General features: G+C 44.0%; 3 protein-coding genes and 2 long non-coding RNA genes across 8 annotated transcripts in view; 1 reads left to right on the top strand and 4 right to left on the bottom strand.

Annotated features, from left to right (window-relative positions):
* Positions 1 to 9,862, top strand: part of irf9 (interferon regulatory factor 9) — a 10,674-nt gene extending 812 nt beyond the window's left edge. For 2 of the 3 annotated variants that reach the window (XM_068710299.1, XM_068710300.1), the window contains exons 3-10: positions 169 to 291; positions 619 to 799; positions 3,304 to 3,437; positions 4,257 to 4,341; positions 4,701 to 4,760; positions 5,682 to 6,071; positions 6,499 to 6,620; positions 7,358 to 9,862. In XM_068710299.1, the coding sequence (XP_068566400.1) occupies positions 169 to 291; positions 619 to 799; positions 3,304 to 3,437; positions 4,257 to 4,341; positions 4,701 to 4,760; positions 5,682 to 6,071; positions 6,499 to 6,620; positions 7,358 to 7,525 (1,263 nt within the window). In that variant the 3' untranslated portion in view covers positions 7,526 to 9,862. The remainder of the gene's footprint in view (positions 1 to 168; positions 292 to 618; positions 800 to 3,303; positions 3,438 to 4,256; positions 4,342 to 4,700; positions 4,761 to 5,681; positions 6,072 to 6,498; positions 6,621 to 7,357) is intronic. The other variant, XM_068710301.1, reaches the window with a different exon arrangement.
* Positions 9,553 to 12,387, bottom strand: emc9 (ER membrane protein complex subunit 9). Of its 2 annotated transcripts, none has more exons than XM_068710303.1 (6): positions 12,214 to 12,387; positions 10,986 to 11,215; positions 10,697 to 10,773; positions 10,529 to 10,598; positions 10,311 to 10,405; positions 9,553 to 10,104 (listed from the first exon to the last, which is right to left on the bottom strand). In XM_068710303.1, exons 2-6 carry the CDS (start codon positions 11,178 to 11,180, stop codon positions 9,924 to 9,926), a joined length of 618 nt encoding a protein of 205 aa, XP_068566404.1. In that variant the 5' UTR covers positions 11,181 to 11,215; positions 12,214 to 12,387; the 3' UTR covers positions 9,553 to 9,923. The 2 variants fall into 2 exon arrangements, with proteins under 2 accessions (XP_068566404.1, XP_068566403.1); XM_068710302.1 differs by having other exon boundaries at positions 10,986 to 11,202.
* Positions 12,388 to 13,374: 987 nt separating this feature from the next.
* On the bottom strand, positions 13,375 to 14,581 carry LOC137872109 (vacuolar protein-sorting-associated protein 36-like; the record flags this gene model as incomplete). Its single annotated transcript, XM_068710343.1, has 3 exons — positions 13,375 to 13,480; positions 13,569 to 13,992; positions 14,091 to 14,581. Coding segments are annotated over 2 exons (534 nt in total), but the record flags the coding sequence as incomplete, so codon positions are not given.
* Positions 14,582 to 14,821: 240 nt separating this feature from the next.
* LOC137871676 (uncharacterized) lies at positions 14,822 to 15,412 on the bottom strand. The gene is made up of 4 exons (XR_011102833.1): positions 15,329 to 15,412; positions 15,208 to 15,254; positions 14,991 to 15,142; positions 14,822 to 14,896 (listed from the first exon to the last, which is right to left on the bottom strand). It is a non-coding gene; the product is annotated as an uncharacterized lncRNA (long non-coding RNA).
* A 4,254-nt stretch (positions 15,413 to 19,666) lies between these two features.
* Positions 19,667 to 20,097, bottom strand: LOC137871675 (uncharacterized). The gene is made up of 3 exons (XR_011102832.1): positions 20,014 to 20,097; positions 19,890 to 19,936; positions 19,667 to 19,824 (listed from the first exon to the last, which is right to left on the bottom strand). It is a non-coding gene; the product is annotated as an uncharacterized lncRNA (long non-coding RNA).
* Between the last annotated feature and the right edge of the window lie 835 nt (positions 20,098 to 20,932).

Raw genomic sequence — 20,932 nt, 5'->3', positions numbered from 1 at the left:
TAATACTCTGTTACAGTATAATACTGTTACAGTATACTAGAAGAGTCTCAGTCTGATCAGATGTGTGGGTTGCAGGTGATCAGTTCATTAAAGTGTTTGTTTGTATTGACTGTGTTTGTCGTTATTAGTTAAAGTGATCAGGTGATCAGTCAGCTGTGTGGGTTGCAGGTGAGCAGTGGTAAATACCCGGGGCTGGTTTGGGACGACGACGGCAAAACCATGTTCCGCATCCCGTGGAAACACGCCGGGAAACAGGACTTCCGTAAAGACGAGGACGCCGCCATCTTCAAGGTGTCTAACTCAAAGAGTCTCCGGTCCAATCGCAAGCTCCGCCCTCACCTGAGGGTTTAGATCCGTCCCGTCAGCGTTAGATGCAGACTTTGCCTAAGGGAATTACCCACAATGCATTGCAATGTGACGTTAAACACGGGGTAACTAGTGGAAGCATGGAAACGTAAAAAACAAAGGTTCATTCTGGAGATTACATTTACTCAGAAACATTAAGGGTTAAAGATGGAACATAAACATGAAATCAGAGGATATTTATTCATTCATTCATCAAATATTTCATTTTGTCATTGAAAATAGATTCATTTAAATGACCTCTTTTCTCCGCAGGCGTGGGCGGAGTTCAAAGGCAAGCCGACGGACGGGAGTCAGGACAGCGCCGCCTCCTGGAAGACCCGCCTGCGCTGCGCCCTCAACAAGAGCACCGAGTTCACGGAGGTGATGGAGCGAGCCCAGCTGGACATCTCAGAGCCCTACAAGGTCTACCGCCTGGTGCCCGTCAGCGAGCAAGGTGAGCCTCCGGTCTGAAAGATGGCCGACTGTCTGCCACTGTCTGTCTGTGTGTGTGTGTGTGTGTGTGTGTGTGTGTGTGTGTGTGTGTATATATATACACATATATATATATATATATATATATTTAAGAAGTGGACGTAGTCATCTCGTTGGTTTGTGGACGTTTTGAAGCCTTGAATTCGGCGATTTCGCCGTCGCCATCTTTGGTTTTTTTGCAACCAGTGAACAGGAAGTGACCATATCTGGACTGAGGAGGAGTGACATAGAGACGCCGTATACGTCTCTGGTAGAGACCTGTCAATCACTGTGTAGCCCCGCCCCTAAAGCATCCCCTCTTTATGGTGTGTTTGACTCTAAATGGAGCATAATGTACTAAATGAACATCATGCTGTATTGAAGAAGACTGTAAACTAGAGATTGAGACCATAAACTCATGTTTACAATGTTTACTGAGGGAATAAATCAAGAGAGAAGTAGAGTCATTTTAGACTAGACTTCTATACAACCAGAGGAGTCGCCCCCTGGTGGACACTAGAGAGAATGCAGCTTTAACACATGAAGCACAGACTTCACTCTTCATAACAGGAGGTTGCCGCCTGGTTCCAACACTTATTAATATGCCAGAAAAAGATTTAGTATGTCACCGTGCATAGTTTTATAAGAGCTAAAAACAGCCGGTCGTCTTCTTGCGTTACATAACCCTGGCGTGCTTCTCTGGATATTGTGACCCACAATCCTTTGCACAGCAGATTTATGAGCAAGAGGGTCAACGTCCAAGTTGTAATGCTATGACTCAGCAGTTAGATGCACGCTACCTTTGTGAGGGTGAGTGTGTACTTCAAAGACAAAAGGAAAAAAGTATGCGATCTGGAACGCAGCTTTTGTGTTCGAGGTAAAATACGGTGCTGCGTTCAAGGGCCGACAAAAACCTCAGACATCTGGGACGTAGTGCATTGACTGGTTGAATCGTTTATTTGTCTGACGACGGAAATTAATCGCCAACTATTTCAATAATCATTTATTTCATTTATCAAGCAAACAATATAAAAAACGTTCTGTTTTTCTCTTCTTTTTTTTTAAACATTATTAATTTGATATTTCGTGTTTTTTCCGACTGTTGGTGGAACAAAACGAGACGTTTGAGGTCCTGAGAAAAAGTGTGATTTTACTACTTTCTGAGGTTTCATAGACAGATTAAATAAAAATAAAACGTTCTTAATAAATCACACAGAACCTGTGTTCATGTACAAATACACAAGTGTGTATTCAGTACATCTAAATAGAAGTATCACCAGACTGCATTTAAAAATGTACTGAATTTAGAAATGAGGTTTTGTGGCTCGAGATAAAACTGATATTTGCATCAAGTCAATGTCTAAACATCTAAATGTTTAAATGTAATATGTTTAAATGTTTAAATGTAATATGTTTAAATGTTTAAATGTAATATGTTTAAATGTTTAAATGTAATATGTTTAAATGTTTAAATGTAATGTTTAAATGTAATATGTTTAAATGTTTAAATGTAATATGTTTAAATGTAATATGTTTAAATGTAATATGTTTAAATGTTTAAACGTCTAAATGTTTAAATGTTTAAATGTAATATGTTTAAATGTAATATGTTTAAATGTCTAAATGTTTAAACGTCTAAATGTTTAAATGTTTAAATGTGTTTCACACGTTGGTTGAAGTAGTTTTCAGGTGATAAATCCAGTACTCTGAATGTTTACTGAAGTAAAAAGTAGTAATACCACAAAGCAGAAACACTCCGTTATGAATATTCAAAACTTCACAAAGTTTTAGGCCTTAAAATATACTTAAAGTAGCAAAAAGCAGAAGATTCTCTATTATACTATGAGATTGCAGTAACAACAATTCTTGGTTGTAAAGATACTTTTCTGGTGTACAAGTACAGCTCTGCTGTGATACCTGCAGGCAGTGAGGACACACTGACTGGATGTAAACGCTGAGTCACATCCATTCATCTCATGTTCTCTTTCACACGTTCCGTCTAAAGCTTTGGACAAAAGGCTCGACTGAACTCATCGATCATGAACTCTTTACTGAGCTAAAGACTCTTGATTTGTGTGTTAACAGCTGCACAAGTCTCCATGATGCACTGGACACAGTGACCCAGAGACAAAGGGACAAAGTACACCGACCGATGGACGTCTGGTGCATTTCTGTTTAATCTCGCTTTATTAAATCTCACTCTGTCTGTGCAGAGACGTTACTTACGGGTTCTGTATCTGCACTGATGAATTATTAAAGCAACGGCGCTGAAGGAAAGAACAGATCGAGTGACCGTACCGTCACTTCCTGCTGACTCAGCAAAACAGCCGGGACCGGGACCCCGAGGAGGGTCAGGTAGAACCTGGTGGACTGGGAGGAGCGGCGCCGACAGCTCTCTCTCTTTGTTCCTGTTTCAGGTGTTGGGTTGTTTCAGTGTGTTGTTGGTCAGACACTGAGTGTTCTGTGTTCTGTGTTCTGTGGGTTCAGGCGTGGTGGTTCCTGAGAAGAAACCCAGAGTGAAGGCCGTCAAGAGGAGGAGGAGGAGGAGGAGCAGCGACTCGGAGAGCAGCGACGCCGATCAGGTGAAGCAGATAAAGACGGAGGAGGTCACCTCACAGCTGGTGAGTGTGCTTCTTTATGTACATATATATATATATATATATATATATATATATATATATATATATATATACACATATATGTACTTCTACATCTCATGTTGTACGTTTTACTGCACTACTCTTGTCTGACGGCTGGAGTCACTTCACACATTAAGAGTTTACAAAGTAAACCAAGTCAACGTGAAATACTTTAATACTTAAATATGCCTATGAATTACATCTATATAAATAAATGAGGCAACATATACATATTAGTCTGAATATGTGATAAAACCACGTCACAATCATTTGAATATAACAGATGGAAATAAATGTGGCATTATGAAATAAAAGTCCCCATAAATAAATATATAAATAAATATGAATAAATAAATAAAAGTCCCCTTAAATAAAGAAATATAAATATATAAATAAATATAAATAAATAAAAATCCCCTTAAATAAAGAAATATAAATATATAAATAAATAAAAGGCCCCTTAAATAAATAAGGTACTAAATGTGGAATTATGAAATGAAAGTCCTCTGAAATAAAAACATTAAAAAATGTGGATTAATGAAATAATAATACATTTATTAATTCATTCATTGCCTCATTTATTTATTTCAGGATTTATTTCTCAGGCATATTTATATATAAAGATCATAATTTACGTGTGATAAACATTACGTTTATTATTTAATAATATACTTACAGAACTCTCTTTTATAACTTAACTTAGTGGAGGATTTAAAGAAGAAGAAGAAGAACCTCCTTTTGGTTTCTTGTCTGTAAATGGAGCTCTTCTCCTCCATAATAACCCGACTGTGTGATTGTCAGTGTGTTGAAGAGGTTCTGCTGTGGAGCGACGTACCGGTCCAGACAGAAGAACCCGCTCAGCACGTCGCCGCCGCTCAGAGAGACGGTGAGTTTAACAGCCGTAGACCGATCCGTCCACTCCTCCTCATTAATCTCTGGACCTTCAGTCAAACTACCAGCTGAGAGCCTTTCCTTCTGTCAAAGACGTCTTCCTCTGCTTCGTTATAAACTGACTCCAGTAAACTAATAACCGGAGTGTGAAGTATTCACAGCACCAGGTTACTACAGTACATGTAAACATGTTGTACAAATACCTGCGTTCAGTAACCTGGTTTCTTGATTGCACAATATTGTGTTCAAAAACAGTATCTGCCCACAAAACAAACATTATCCCAAAGCAACCAGCTGATCCCTCACTATGTGTAGTTATTAATATAATATCTAGCCGTGTCTCTCTGTCTGCAGTGGTCAATGAGATCCGGCTGGACGTGCGGATCGAGGAGAGCGTCGACGCTCCGACAGGAGGTAATAAACTCAACCTCAGAGCAGTTTTCAGAATAAAAGCCCTGCTCCTCTGCGGAAACTAGAACATGTCTTCAGTGCAGAAAAGCACATCCAACATTTTTCTTGAACTATCGACATGTTTCAGCCTCTCCTCACGTCTCCTCACCCATTACATTACATTCATTTATCAGACGCTGTTATCCAAAGCGACTTACAATTCAGTATCTATCTACACACCGTAGACGCAGCTACGGGGTTAAGTGTCTCGCTCAAGGACACAATGACATGAGACTAGTAGAGCAGGAGCCTGGGATCGAACCGCCGACCCTCTGATTGAAAGGCGGCCCTGCTCTCCACTTAGCCACGGTCACGGTGGTCACTGTCCTCTCATCTCCTCACCCCTCCTCTCCTCTCCTCTCCTCACCCCTCCTCTCCTCTCCTCTCCTCACCCCTCCTCTCCTCTCCTCTCTCCTCTCCTCACCCCTCCTCTCCTCTCTCCTCTCCTCCTCTCTCCTCACCCCTCCTCTCCTCTCCTCTCATCTCCTCACCCCTCCCCTCCTCTCCTCTCCTCTCCTCTCCTCACCCCTCCTCTCCTCACCCCTCCTCCTCTCCTCTCCTCACCCCTCCTCACCCCCTCCTCTCCTCTCCTCACCCCTCCTCTCCTCCCCTCTCCTCTCCTCACCCCTCCTCCTCTCCTCTCTCCTCTCCTCACCCCTCCTCCTCTCCTCTCCTCTCCTCTCCCCTCCTCTCCTCTCCTCTCCTCTCCCCTCCTCTCCTCTCCTCTCTCCCCTCCCCTCTTCCATTTTTTATATTTCATAACTACAGTGCAACAACCTTCAAAAGAAACGTTTGTCTGTATCTATCTGAGCTACATTAGTTGACCTTTTATTTTGAAAGGTTTTTTCATAACCCCCCCCCCCACCTCTGTTTGTGTCTCTTCAGTTCAGGACTCCTTCAACGTGGTGGTTCATTATCTAGGCCACGAGGTTCTCAGACGTCAGATCCAGAGCAGCGACGTGAGGATCCTGTACTTACCTTCGTCTCACGCTCCGACGACGCCGGCCGTCCTGAAGGGCCGGTTCCCGCGGATCCCGCTGCCGGAGCCGCCGTCCACGCTGCCGGCCGGCTCGGAGCGCCAGGCCCTGTTCACCCTGCTGCCCTTCATGGAGAGAGGCGTGGTGCTGACGGCCACGCGGCAGGGCGTCTACGGCAAACGGTTCTGCCAGGGGCGGGTCTTCTGGACGGGGCCGCACGGGGCCACGGAGGGGCTGCACAAGATGGAGAGAAACACGGAGCCGGTGATGCTCTTCAGTAAAGACGCCTTCAAGCAACGTGAGTTTAGCTGGGAAAATGTACTTCATTTCACGGATTACATTCAGTTAAGTGTCTGTAAACACAGTCCAGGTTAAGGATGAATGAGATTCATTTTTAATAAGTCTGACGTTTGATCAAAACAGAAACATTTCAAAGACAAATATTTCAACTGAAAGCTGAAACAATAAGTTCATTTAACTTATTAGTTGATAAGCAGGAAATTCATTTTCAAGCAACGAATGTCAAACATCCTCTGGTTTCAGCTTCTCAATTGTCAGATATATTAAATGAAATATATTTTGGGTATTGGAGTTAAACGACCCCACCTTGGATTCTCAAACCAGTGAATTTGTTGAAGAATATATGTTGTCTTAAACGTAATCCAGTCTAATCTCAGCTCAGTGAAATGAATGATGTATCTAACTCTCTTTTTCATTATTCTCAGAACTTGACCTCTTCCGTTTAAATGGCGGCGATCCTCCTCAGTGCGGCGTCACTCTGTGTTTCGGAGAAGAGTTGAGCAACACTGAAGACCCGTCTGCAAAACTTATTATAGTTCAGGTAAATGTACGTGATCCCGACGCCACACTGGTTTAATGACTGATGTCTATGTTTAAAAACCAGACGTCTGTTCATAACTGTTGTTCATAACTGTTAGTAGTTATGAATCTATAGTAGATTCAAGTTATGAAACTACATTTATTTGCACTGTACTATTTCTTACTTATTGTTAATCATTACTAACTTAACTATGGTTAATTACTTTAAACTTTAGATGAATATGAATTAATTAAAACAATTTTACCAAGTAAAAAGGTTTTGTTAATAATCATTACTAACTTAAAACTATTGTTAATAATCATTACTAACTTAAAACTATTGTTAATAAACATTACTGACTTAAAACTATTGTTAATAATCATTACTAACTTAAAACTATTGTTAATAATCATTACTGACTTAAAACTATTGTTAATAATCATTACTAACTTAAAACTATTGTTAATAAACATTACTAACTTAAAACTATTGTTAATAATCATTACTAACTTAAAACTATTATTCAATACTTCAAGGAAAGTTTGTAGGTCAAATATTAATTGGTTGAAATCAGCTTTTTAATTTAAAAATATTTCCCCAATAGTGAAAGTGCAGCGTGACCCAAATTATAGCCACACATAAACCTGTACGTAAAAGAAGAAAGAACTCCCAGTAAATACTACTACTACTAATAATAATAATGATAATAATAATGATAATAATAATGATAATGATAATAATACGTTACTTGCGCTCCTCTGCAGATCGGCTTCCCGTGGGCAGAGCAGCAGGTCCAGAACGTCCAGTCGCTCTTTGAATCCATCAACATCCTCCAGTCTCTGGCCAGTGAGTCTCCTCTGGGAGAAATAACTCTGAACCTGGTCACCGTGTCTTCGGCCGACTCCGAGACGACCGCCTGTGGGACCGTCTGAGGCACTTTGTCCATTTCAAAATAAGAGACAAACCCGTTCTTTTTAAAATAAGAGTATACAGGGCTGAGCGATATGGCGACGTATTTATCACATGCGTCATCTAACAATAGATTACATTACATTACGGTCATTTATCAGACGCTTTTATCCAAAGCGACTTACAATTCAGTATCTATCTACACACCGTAGGCACAGCTACGGGAGACATTCTGGGGTTGAGTGTCTTGCTCAAGGACACATTGACGCGAGCGGAGCAGGAGCCGGGGATCGAACCGCCGACCCTCTGATTAAAAGGCTGCCCTGCTCTCCACTTAGCCACGGTCACCCAACAGACTACATACAAATGTATCACATGGTCTGAATTCAGAAAGACTTCCGCTATCAAAATAAGAGCTTCTAGCTTATAAGTGTTTTTGTTTTTTTCATATGGCCCAGCCCTGAGCGCTCGCACAAAACAAAGCTTAAAGCACGTAGTAAAAACACTTTGTACGACTGGCCCCGCTGTCCAGCTACAGATCAGTGAGTGTCCTGGAAGCACTACATGGAAACAGACACTGACAAGTCGACTCCGCAGCTGCAGCCAACAAGTCGATCGAACCTTTTTGATAATCAATTCTTTAATTCGTTATTAACATCCTCCCGTTTCCGCTTCTCAAATGTGACAATCTGTATATTTTTTTAAGTCACATTCTGTTTGATATAACATTTTCTATCTTGAGGTTTTGGAAGAAGAAAACATGCAAAGTGAAGAACTTTTCTTTTATTAACTGGTACCGGTCGCGGCACGAGTCGCTTTGTTTCCTCGGGTTTCTCCTGGACATGTTTAAAATGTGTTTCTGCTCTTAGCCGCTGGTTCCCAACCTGTGGGTGGAGACCCTCAGAGAGGGTCGCGAGCTACATCCGTTGGGTCGAGAGAAGATTAACTGGAAAAGACATTACAACAATAAGACATTTTAGCTTTTATTCTTGTGAATTACTGCATTATTTTAGGGTTTTTATTCAAAATCAAACGGCTTTGTTTGAAGTTACAAAGGTTGGGAACCACTGCGCTCAGCAGCTGATATTGTTTTTATATTACAGCACTAAATAAACCTCGTCCTTTAACTCCTTTACACGTCAAAAATTAATCTTACAGCGACATAAAGAGAAACGCATCATAATAGAAGATGAAGCTGCGCTACAAACACGAACTAGTTCAGTAGAGTAGAAAGAATAGAATAGAATAGTTTCACTTGTTTTTAATGTAACGCCTGTCAGTCAAACTCAACTCTAAGGGTATAGCTGTTGTTGTTCATGTTGGGCTTTAGTAGCTGGAACATTTATTACTGATGTGGGTTGAAGGTCGTATTTGATCAGATTTCACACCGTTGGGACTCAGTCCAGACTTCTTCATTAAAAAAGGAAAAATCCAAATCTTCACTGTTAGAAATCATTCATCTGGGAGAAGGAGGGACTTGTTTTGAGAGTTACCCCAAATTCTAAAATATTTTTGCTGTTATGGATGGGGGGGGGGGGGGCGACAAAAATAACAGAACATGCTACATTTCAGTGCTAAAGCGTTGCAGTAACTCCAGTCTGAAGCTCAAAATATTATAAAATATATATATATATAAAATATTATATTATTATATGTTGAGTGTCGACCGCTTTTATACAACTTGGTCATATTGATTTATACATTTATCAATGTGATGTCAGTGATTACAACTTCTCCTATGAAGACATATTTTATATTATTATTGTTTTAATATATTATCTGTTTAAACACAGCAGCCACCGGAGGAGATATAGTCCGCCTACAACTACATCATAGCGTGTTATAAACCATTTATTAACTATTCACTATTTACAAATGCTATAAAGCTAAATAGAGGCAGTAAAGTGAGTCAATTCCCCAATATTTACAGTAAATATTTTATTAATTACTTTAGTTTTTTAGCATGACACTGAAACGGGGACAAGACGGCCACACTAATGAACCACTGAGCACACGACACGCAACAACATCAACGCTTTACTTCTTGGGCTTCAACAAATGACGGTTTTTACTGTAGGACTTTTGTATTGTAAGGTGTTTCTGTTATTTTGTCCACCTCCTGGAGCTTGTGAATATATAGGAATAACAAAATGTAAAAAAGAAAAAGAAAAGACAAAATGGGACCAAAAACACCACAGGTGCTTTATACAACAGTGTTAGTTAGCAACGGTGTTTTTAAGGTGATTTTAGGCACACTGGGGGGGGGGGGGGGGGGGGGGCTTTAGATCTACGAAACTTGTAAATATGTTATTTATGCATGTTCTATGTAATGTCCCTGTTGCATTAAAAACAAACCTAGACTCTGGTGTGTTTGTGTTGTCAACATCACAGGACATAAACACATGTGAGCTACTTCCTCGTCTAGATGTTCCCGTTGGCCGGCGAGGCGAGCTCTGCGATCTTGGTGTTCAGTTTCTGATTGGTCCAGTCCTTTGTGATGTCGTCCAGGTGGCTGTCGAAATCCACCAACAGCGCCTGATCGCCGGACTCCAGCATCTGACCGGCTATCGCCTGAGTCTCCTCCCACTGTCTCAGCATTATCCTGAACACAGCGGACAAGTAAAACGAAAACCAATCAATCTACTGGATTTAAGTACACAGGAAGCAAACCTGCTGGACAACATGTTCCTCTTTTGTTGTTTACTTCAAATGAAAACATCGGTTAGCCGCCTGCTATAAGCGTATTTCGTGTCGTCACTGTGACGTTGGTGTGCCGAATGTTCCGGAGACGTGGCGTTAAAGTCTCACGTGTGTTTGTCTTTGAGCATCCATCTTGAATCTTTGCGCTCGTACATGACGATGGGAGGAACCCGGTAGTCTGACGTCATCTTGCTGCCGTCAAGCTGTGGAGCAAAACAGAAAGAAAACACATTAAATATATTCATCAGACTGATGTGCATTTATTAAACAGCAAAAGTGAGAAAAAAAAGACAACAGGTAAGAAGAGGAGGAGCTTAAATTCTCACCATTAACAACACTGCGTTGTCAAACTGCTCAGAAATCTTGTCGGCTATCTTCAGCGCACACGGAGTCGGGCTGTCCAGTTCAAAACATGGAGAGAGAAAAAGGTTTGTCTTACATCTCACTCAACATCTGCTGTGAGACCTGGTACAGAAACAACACAATGAACTCACCTGCTGTCTGACACACAGGCGTTGGCTTGATAGTATCCCACAATCCTTTGCTGAGTCTGTGAACACCAAACGTCCACCTGAAACAAGAGACGTCACTTTACTGGAGTAAAACTCCTCTAAACTAAGGACAGTACCATGTATTAAAGAGAGAGAAGATATATTATATATGTATATGTATATATATATATATATATATATATATATATATATATATATATATATATATATATATAGGTGTGTCCTACCTGTGTACTCAAGTGAAGGAGCTAAACACTCAGGTGTGACCTACCTGTGTGAGAGCCAGCTGACTGATGGGAGCCAGAGGCAGGTGTGAGTGGAGCAGAGGAACACAGTCCGTCACACACACAGCGCCACCTGCAGAGCCGGAGGACAACAGCAGCCCGTTGATGCTGCACCGAGGAAAGAGAGAGGCGTGCAGGTACATCTTCACGTAGGCCCGACAGGAGAGCTCCACCTCGCCCATGATGACTCGCTGTGAGGACACACTGAGAGGACACACTGTGAGGACACACGGAGACACAACGGCACTGAACAGTACCTTCAGCAGGCTGACTGCTCTGTACCAGCTGCACTAGACTCCATCCCAGTGACCAGCAGAGAACTGCTAGCATACAGTTCATTTAAAGCTCAGTTAAAGAGATGCTTAGTTAGTACCCAGCTCTGTCAGCACTAGGACATAACAGCACCTTACTGTCCTCTGTCTGTCTGTCTGTCTGTCTGTCTGTCTGTCTGCTGTCACCTTACTGTCCTCAGTCTGTCTGTCTGTCTGTCTGCTGTCACCTTACTGTCCTCAGTCTGTCTGTCTGTCTGTCTGCTGTCACCTTACTGTCCTCAGTCTGTCTGTCTGTCTGTCTGCTGTCACCTTACTGTCCTCAGTCTGTCTGTCTGTCTGTCTGTTGTCACCTTACTGTCCTCAGTCTGTCTGTCTGTCTGTCTGTTGTCACCTTACTGTCCTCAGTCTGTCTGTCTGTCTGTCTGCTGTCACCTTACTGTCCTCAGTCTGTCTGTCACCTCTCAGTCTGTTGTCACCTGTCTGTCTGTCTGTCTGTTGTCTGTCTGTCTGTCTTTGTGTGTTGTTAGTCTCGTTAGTACTTGTCATGTAACGTTAGTATTAGAGTCTCCTGAATCATGACACTACTTATATTCATATTCTCACTTCTTTCATTGGTTCTGCACGCTTTGTAAAGGGTCAATATTGCGTAACTTATATTCTGTTTTGAGGTTTACTTTCTAACATCTTGGTGCATTTACAGCAAAGTTCTTATTAATGAGCACTGTCCCTTATCAAATAAACCAATAAATACATTTAAAAAAACACACTGAAGCAGAGGCTGGAGACACGTGACCTGTTACAAACATTACAATCTGCAGTCGTCACTAATTCACCTAAAAATTAGGAAGAAATCCCCCAAAAGTTGTGTTTTATCTAAATAAACCAGCTAGCTTCATTAGCATTAGCATACTAGCAGACCAATCAACGCTGAATCAAGTCTTACCTTAAGAGATGAACGATATAACAGAGTGAGCGTCCGGTAACAAATCCGTACTTTACGAGTCTTAAATATGTCGGTTTATTTAACGTTTTTAACGTTTTTAAGATTTCTAAAGAGCTTAAACGGCTAACTGTTTCTCTTCACAGCTCATTCTAACACACCGTTTGAACTGCTGCTTCCGGTTCCGCCCATAATACTTAGATCTATCTATCTGATTGGCCGAAGGGGTCGATCTTTGTAATCCAATTGGAGCAACAAGATGTCAATCATTTCTTTTCAGCCTTCTTCAGCTGCTGTGTAATGGTGACGCGCTGCAGCGGGGCGCCCTCTAGTGGAGAGGATGTCGCCTGTAACGAGAGTTCTCTGAAAGGGATAAAAATGGGAAACAATAATTAAGAAAGCAGACCCTTCAGTAAAAGCACGTCCACAACTCAGTGGTTAAAGTATTCAAGTATCATCTGCAAAATATACTTGAATTAAATTAAAAGCATTGATGTTGCAGTAAATCTTCTCAGTCCGTTTTATCGTATCTGGATTAATATTACGGCTGTATTTTAACTCTAAATACTTTCGGCTAATTTAAATCTACAGCGATGCATCATATTCTAGAAGTTCATATGTTTATAGCATCGCTGTCTTGTGAGAACCGCCTGTTTTCAGCTTCGTGACGATGCATTTTCCATCTGATCCGAGGCTTTTTAGAGAGTTATGGCTGAAGGACGAGGATTCTCACAACTCAATGAACACGACAAAGTACAGAAAATTTGACTTTGTTCCTTTTTTATTTTCATTATTACGATATGGAGATTTGTCTGACGTTACTCTATTCTACTTTGTTTTTTTTAAATGGACATAGCTGTAAAACCACATTGAAGGTAAACCTCTTGCAATATAAATAGCACAGCACAACAGAACACGCTAGCGTCCAGCAGATGGTTCTGTTGAGTTATCACTTTTCTCCCAAAACAAACCCATGTCTTGTTGTGAGCAACAACGGGATATGTGAAAATACTAGGAGTAGACTACAGTAGAGTTCTGCACAGGCCTAAACTGAAATCAGTTACGTTCACTAGTGTCTGAAATCTCAACCAATTAACTACTAACCCTGAAACCTTAGCTGTATTCAGGTCCGTGAGATCACTACGTGATGCTGGAAAGAAACAGATGAATTGTAGAGATTACAGGACACAAAAAGGAGAGTTTATTTTGACAAGTCACTGCAATGGCTCAGTTGAATGCAGTCTTTGTAGAACCTCCAGTGTTGCAATGCCTGAAACACCAAAAAAAAACTGATTTAAGGAAAAATCAGTATTTTAAAACCTGAAATCAGATTGCTGAGTAAATTGACATACTCTGACCATAGCCATTTTGGATTTGATTGAAGACAAAGTTGCTGCGTTGCTGCTGGGCAAGGTAGCTGCGTTGCTGCTGGGCAAGGTAGCTGGGTTGCTGCTGGGCAAGGTAGCTGCGTTGCTGATGGGCAAGGTAGCTGGGTTGCTGATGGGCAAGGTAGCTGCGTTGCTGATGGGCAAGGTAGCTGGGTTGCTGATGGGCAAGGTAGCTGGGTTGCTGCTGGGCAAGGTAGGGCAAGGTAGCTGGGTTGCTAATGGGCAAGGTAGCTGCGTTGCTGATGGGTAAGGTAGCTGCGTTGCTGATGGGCAAGGTAGCTGGGTTGCTTAATCTTGTAGATATTACAGGACACAAAAGGATAGTCTACTTTAATTTGACAATGCAATGGCTCAGTTGAAAGCAGTCTTTGTAGAACCTCCAGTGTTGCGTTGCCTGAAACACCAAAAAAATTGATTGATAAATTGAAAAAAGATTTGGGGAAAATCAGTATTTTAAAACCTGAAATCAGATTGCAGAGTAAATTTACATACCCTGACCATAGCCGTTTTGGATTTGATTGAAGACTAGGTTGCTGCTGCTGGGCAAGATGGCTGGGTTGTTGCTGCTGCTGCTGCTGCTGCTGCTGCTGCCCTAGATAGCTAGGTTGCTGCTGCTGCTGCTGCTGCTGCTGCTGCTGCTGTTGTTGTTGTTGTTGTTGTTGTTGTTGGCCTAGATAGCTAGGTTGCTGCTGCTGTTGTTGGCCTAGATAGCTAGGTTGCTGCTGCTGTTGTTGCGCTAGATAGCTAGGTTGCTGCTGCTGCTGCTGCTGCTGCTGCTGCGCTAGATAGCTAAGTTGCTGCTGCTGTTGTTGTTGTTGTTGCGCTAGATAGCTAGGTTGCTGCTGCTGCTGCTGCTGCTGCTGCTGCTGCTGCGCTAGATAGCTAGGTTGCTGCTGCGCTAGATAGCTAGGTTGCTGCTGCTGCTGCTGGGATAGATAGCTAGGTTGCTGGGGCACGTGGGGTTGCTGGGGCACGTGGGGATGCTGGGGCACGTGGGGATGCTGCGGCACCTGCTGGGGATGCTGCGGCACCTGCTGGGGATGCTGCGGCACCTGCTGGGGATGCTGCGGCACCTGCTGGGGATGCTGCTGCACCTGCTGGGGATGCTGCGGCACCTGCTGGGGATGCTGCGGCACCTGCTGGGGATGCTGCTGCACCTGCTGGGGATGCTGCGGCACCTGCTGGGGATGCTGCGGCACCTGCTGGTGCTGCAGGGGAAGATAGCTATGCTTCTGGGGCCGTTGGGGAACCTGGGTCACCTTCCGCTTGGGGGGATTCCCAACCTCTGCTGCCTGTGGCTGTTAATTTGATGAATACTGGATTTCAGGCACAGACTGATCATATGGTTCCTGAGATTCAGCTTTAGGCAAGCAATTAGTTGTAGCTACTTGCCTTAAATGCATTTGAGGTTGAACCGCCAACACCACGACGCCAAGTCCTCCATAAAGACCCATCTCCAGTTTTAAGGCCACTTGAATGTGGTTGATAGCCTGCAACTGGTACTTTATTATCGCCATGCTTCTCAGCAGATCTAATACTGAAACCTGTAGAGCAGAGATGTTAGTCCACGCATACAAACATTTAAGCTTCACAACTTCACTAAACTTACCATGTGCTGGATGTCTTCCAACAGCTAGCAAGGACAACAGAAACCATCTAGACAAGACATCCCAGAGTTACTATGATTTTCTAATGAGTGGAAAAACTTAAACATAATGTTTAAAACTTACCTCAAGAGAAACCCCATGGCTTCAGCCACAGTTGTAGGCCAGTGAAGAGACAAATTCAATCACTCCTGTCAGCTCCTACAAAACCACACAACTGAACCTGATTGAAAACAGGAAGTTACTGAAGCCACACTGGAGCTCTTTTTAAGCTCCCCCATCTTACCTTGTTGATTAACTGGACACAGGTGTGAGCAGTTGAAGGCAGGTGTGGCCAATTATCTGACAAAAGGAATCACTGCATTATTTTAACTAGGAAAGGCTAGTTCAACAGCTTTTTGTATTTTATTCTTGAACATGACATCACTGTGTTCATTCAGCCATACTTCATATATCATGAGTTAAAACACATTTGTTTCAGTAAACATCCGAAACAGGGCAGAAGAAAGTCAGATCATCACACTTCATCAATGGTAAAATAATGCTTTCTGCTCAACTAGATTAGAGTCTTTTAAACACATGCATAATAATTCAGACAAATACATGTTTGTTGTCCGGCTTTTAAAACTTAATATAAATTAAAATTGGATTCACAAAGACTTTCTTGGTTGTATTTGTTGGACATTTAAGGAATCAACAGAGGAGGGATCAACAATTACTGTTACAAGTTTAGAAAATAATGAATGTGAAGTGATAATTGTTATTAAGAGCACCTCAACAAACAAATGCATACTTTCCAACTTTCAAATATATTGGTTCATTTAAGTTCTCTAAAAGTTTGGAAAGTTTCTGAAGAAATGTTGCGACTAACTGTTTGACTTAATAGCCAATTTCAAATTAAGTTACTTCCGGTTCCACCCTCAGCAGCTCAATGTATTCATCCGATTGGCCGAGACGATTGATTTTGACTTTGTAATTGTGGCAACAAGTTGTCAATCATTTGTCGGCTTTTTTCAACTGTTGCGTAATGGTTATTATGCACAGCAGGGTGTCCATTAGCTGGGAGGATGTCACCTGTAATACGAGTTCTGTGTAAGGGATAAAAATAGTCACACAGTGGTGGAAGAAGTATTCAGAGTTTAATCTACAGCAATGAATGCTATCCTGTCCTCAAAAAGTCCTTTGAGGTCCTGTAAGACCTCAGAGGCCTCAGCTGTGTTATGCATTACAAAATACATTTTATATATAACATTTTTGCCCACAATCCAGTCATGCTAGCAACCTTTGGTCAAAGATGGCTGATGTTTTGGAACAGATACAAAGGGTCTTTTATAGTCACACCCTACATTTTTTCTTAATAGAAGGCCTTGATCACCAAAGGAATTGAGGTGTTGGTAGGGTGTGCAGCAGTGGAGTTATGAACAGGCCTAAAACAAAGTTAAATACACCGAGTATACCTGAAACCTCAACCAACTAAGAAAGATTCATTGAAGAGATTTATTTTAATTTGACAAGTCAATACAATGGCTCAGTTGGAAGCAGTCTTTGTAAAATCTCCAGGATTTGCGATGCCTTAGTATGCATTCAGTATTTAAAAGCCTCAAATCAGACTGCTGAATGTACATACCCTGCCAATTGCTGCTCTGGATTTGATTGAAGACCATATGCATACCCAATGTTAGTATGAACTCCAATGGCGCTATGCCTGGAAGAAATACAAGTTGCACTGTTTACTCGCTGATGCAAAAGATATGGCTAATACCACATGATCACAGTTTACCTAATTGAATCTGTTTGGGAAACTTCTTGGCGAAAGTTGAATAATTACTATTGTGTGGCTGCAGAGAAACCTGGGGCTGCTTTGGCAGGTAGCATGGCATCTTGCTACGCTTCTGGGGCATCTGCGGTTGCTGCTTCGGGGGATGGGTAAACTGCAGTTGATGCTTGGGAGGATATTTTTTTTTTTTATAGATCACATCAAAATGCCGCACTCCTTTTTCAGGCCCCGTTCTGTGCGTGTGAAACGGTTATTATTGAGACCCCTAGTCCGTTAGATCACTACTTGATGCTAAACTTCAGTTGTCTAAAAGAAACAGATTCATTGAAGAGATCACAGGATACAAATGTGAGTGTATTTTAATTTTATAAGTCAAGGCAATGGCTCAGTTGGAAGCAGTCTTCGAAAATCTCCATTTCTGCAATGCCTGAAACACAAAACATGGATTGAAAGGAAGGTCAGTACTTCAAAGTCTGAATCTCAGATTGTTGAGTTTATGTGCATACCCTTCCCCGCGCTGCTGCTCTGGATTTGATTGAAGTTCATATTAATACTCAATGTTGTCACTGACATGACCTCAAGTGAAGTCATACCTGGAAGAAATTGAAGTTGGCCACATAACTCACCAATGCTGAAAATACTGCCAATACTAAGACTTGATCATAGCTTACCTACTGAGGTTACTTGAGCAGGTAGCGTGACTGCTGGGGAATCCTGCGTGGCATCTGGGGCATGTAGGAAGGCCATTGGGATTGCTTAGGCAGGTAGCGTGGCTGCTGGGGAATCCAGCGTGGTATCTGGGGCATGTATAAAGGCCATTGGTGCTGCTTGGGCAGATAGCTTGGCTGCTGGGGAATCCAGCGTGGTATCTGGGGCATGTAGGAAGGCCATTGGGGCTGCTGGGGAACCTGAGGCACCTGCTGGGGAGGATAGCCAGGCACCTGCTGGGGAACCTTGGGCTGCTGCTGCTGGCCAGGATAGCTAGGCTGCTGGGAAATCTGGGGCGACTGCTGCTGAACCTTTGGAGGATAGCCAGGCACCTGCTGCTCCAGCTCACCAGGATAGCCAGGCACCTGCTGGGGAACCTGGGGCTGCTGCAGATGCTGTTGCTGGGGCACCTCGGCAAGATATCCAGGCTTCTGCTGCTGCACCTTGGCAAGATAGCCGGGCTGCTGCTGGGGCACCTCGGCAGGATAGCCGGGCTGCTGCTGCTGCTGCTGCTGCTGCTGCTGCTGCTGCTGCTGGGGCACCTCGGCAGGATAGCCGGGCTGCTGCTGCTGCTGCTGCTGCTGGGGCACCTCGGCAGGATAGCCAGGCTGCTGCTGCTGCTGCTGGGGCACCTCGGCAGGATAGCCGGGCTGCTGCACCTCGGCAGAATAGCCGGGATGCTGCTGCTGCTGCGTCACCTCGGCAGGATAGCCGGGCTGCTGCTGCTGCTGCTGCTGCTGCTGCACCTCGGCAGGATAGCCGGGCTGCTGCTGCTGCTGCTGCTGCTGGGGCACCTCGGCAGGATAGTCGGGCTGCTGCTGCTGCTGCTGCTGCTGGGGCACCTCGACAGGATAGTCGGGCTGCTGCTGCTGCTGCTGCTGCTGCTGCTGCTGCTGCTGCTGCTGCTGCTGCTGGGACACCTCGGGAGGATAGCCAGGCTGCTGCTGCTGCTGCTGCTGCTGCTGGGGCACCTCGGGAGGATAGCCAGGCTGCTGCTGCTGCTGGGGCACCTCAGGAGGATATCCAGGCTGCTGCTGCTGCTGCTGCTGCTGCTGCTGCTGCTGCTGCTGCTGCTGCTGCTGCTGCGGCCCCTCGGGAGGATAGCCAGGCTGCTGCTGCTGGGGCACCTCGGGAGGATAGCCAGTCTGCTGCTGGGACACCATGGGAGGATAGCCAGGCTGCTGCCGGGGCACCTTGGGAGGATAGCCAGTCTGCTGCCGGGGCACCTTGGGAGGATAGTCAGGCTGCTGCCGGGGCACCTTGGGAGGATAGCCAGTCTGTTGCCAGGACACTAAGGGAGGATAGCCAGTCTGCTGCTGGGACACCATGGGAGGATAGCCAGTCTGCTGCTGGGACACTATGAGAGGATAGCCAGTCTGCTGCTGCAGCTGGGACACCATGGGAGGATAGCCAGTCTGCTGCCACGACACCATGGGAGGATAGCCAGTCTGCTGCCATGACACCATGGGAGGATAGCCAGGCTGCTGCTGCACCATGGGAGGATAGCCAGGCTGCTGCTGCACCATGGGAGGATAGCCAGGCTGCTGCTGCTGCTGCTGCTGCAGCACCATCATGGGAGGATAGCCAGGCTGCTGCTGCTGCACCATGGGAGGATAGCCAGGCTGCTGCTGCTGCAGCACCACCATGGGAGGATAGCCAGGCTGCTGCACCTGCACCATGGGAGAATAGCCAGGCTGCTGCACCTGCACCATGGGAGGATAGCCAGGCTGCTGCTGCTGCTGCTGCTGCTGCTGCTGCTCCTTGGGAGGATAGCCATGCTGCTGGGCCACCTGGGGGAGCTGAGGCTGTCTGGGTGTGTAGCTTGGCACTTGAGACTTATAAGCAGTTTCTGGTACCTGTGGCTGTTGAGGATAACTTTATGAATACCGGACTTCTGGCACAGGCTGGTGGTTTGGTTGCTGAGATTCAGCTTCAGGCTGTTAACTGGGAATTGTTGGGGTGTTGTAGCTACTTGCCTTGTATGCATTTGAGGTTGAACCACCACCAAATGGCCAAATGATCCATGAAGATCTGTCTAAAGTGTTAAAGCCACTTGAATCTAGTCGATTGCCTTCAACTGGTACTTCATTGTCTACTTCATTGTCTCCATTCTTTTTAGCAGATCTAATACTGAGACCTGTAGAGCAGAGATGTTAGTCCATGCATACAAACATTTAAGCTTCACAACTTCACTAAACTTACCATGTGCTGGATGTCTTCCAACAGCTAGCAAGGACAACAGAAACCATCTAAACAAGACATCCCAGAGTCACTATGATTTACTAATGAGTGGAAAAACTTAAACAGAATATTGTTTCTAATTTACCTCAAGAGAAGCCCCATGGCTTCAGCCACAGTTGTAGACCAGTGAAGCGACAAACTCAATCACGCCTGTCAGCTCATACAAAACCACACAACTGAACCAGATTGAAAACAGGAAGTTACTGAAGCCACACTGGAGCTCTTTTTAAGCCCACCCATCTTACCTTGTTGATTAACTGGACCCAGGTGTGAGCAGTTGAAGGCAGGTCAGGCTAATTATCTGACAAAAGGAATTGCTGCTTTACTGTAAAGGTGGCAGAACGAGCTGGATCCACGCTGTAGTCACTGTAAGAAGATACCTGCACATACAGACTCACCAGAGCAATCTGACAGCAATACACAAACACAGTCTCCTACATAGGAAGTCATACGCTAACTTAACACAACAGCTGAACAAGAGCCAACCGCCAATCCTGTGGCTATTCTGACTAACACAAAACACCATACACGGAACAAGAGAAACACCTACACAAGTGAAAAGGCAAATTCACCACCGTTGGACAATGGAACACCCAAGACCCTGGCACCCATTTAGGCAACCAGGACTAAGCGACCTCAGGGGCACAATGTGTTTTTTGTTTTTAGCCTGTATCATTTTTGTACCCATCCTGCTGACTCATGCATGACTGGTTACCGTCCACAGAAACCATCGCTACTCAGATTGCACCGACGACAGACTCAACCCCCCCTTCGTCATCCTTCCCCAATACCAACAACCTAGAGCGATGTTGGTCCAGATTCTGATCACCAGTTTGTTTGCATTTGGCATAATCCTGTGTCTGCATGTGTACCTTGACCTGTATGAAATCATTGATTTATAGATGGATAGGAGACACTGTCACAGGAGAAGTCCTAATCTTAAATTAGATCGGAATAATCCCGACATGTTTCCCCATCCAGATTGGATTCCACCCCACCCAGAC

The sequence above is a fragment of the Cebidichthys violaceus genome, unplaced genomic scaffold (assembly GCF_023349555.1).
Source record: "Cebidichthys violaceus isolate CVI_PGR_0920_01 unplaced genomic scaffold, fCebVio1.0.p SCAF_15, whole genome shotgun sequence".
NCBI classification, from domain to species: domain Eukaryota; kingdom Metazoa; phylum Chordata; class Actinopteri; order Perciformes; family Stichaeidae; genus Cebidichthys; species Cebidichthys violaceus.
This window is presented reverse-complemented; position numbering and strand designations above follow the sequence as displayed.

Coding starts and splice junctions, on each gene's coding strand:
- emc9 (XM_068710303.1), bottom strand. CDS start 11,180: ATGGGCGAGGTGGAGCTCTCCTGTCGGGCCTACGTGAAGATGTACCTG. Junction 10,774..10,985: donor GTCAGCTGGCTCTCACACAG/GTAGGTCACACC, acceptor CTCTTGTTTCAG/GTGGACGTTTGGTGTTCACA. Junction 10,599..10,696: donor GCCTGTGTGTCAGACAGCAG/GTGAGTTCATTG, acceptor TGAACTGGACAG/CCCGACTCCGTGTGCGCTGA.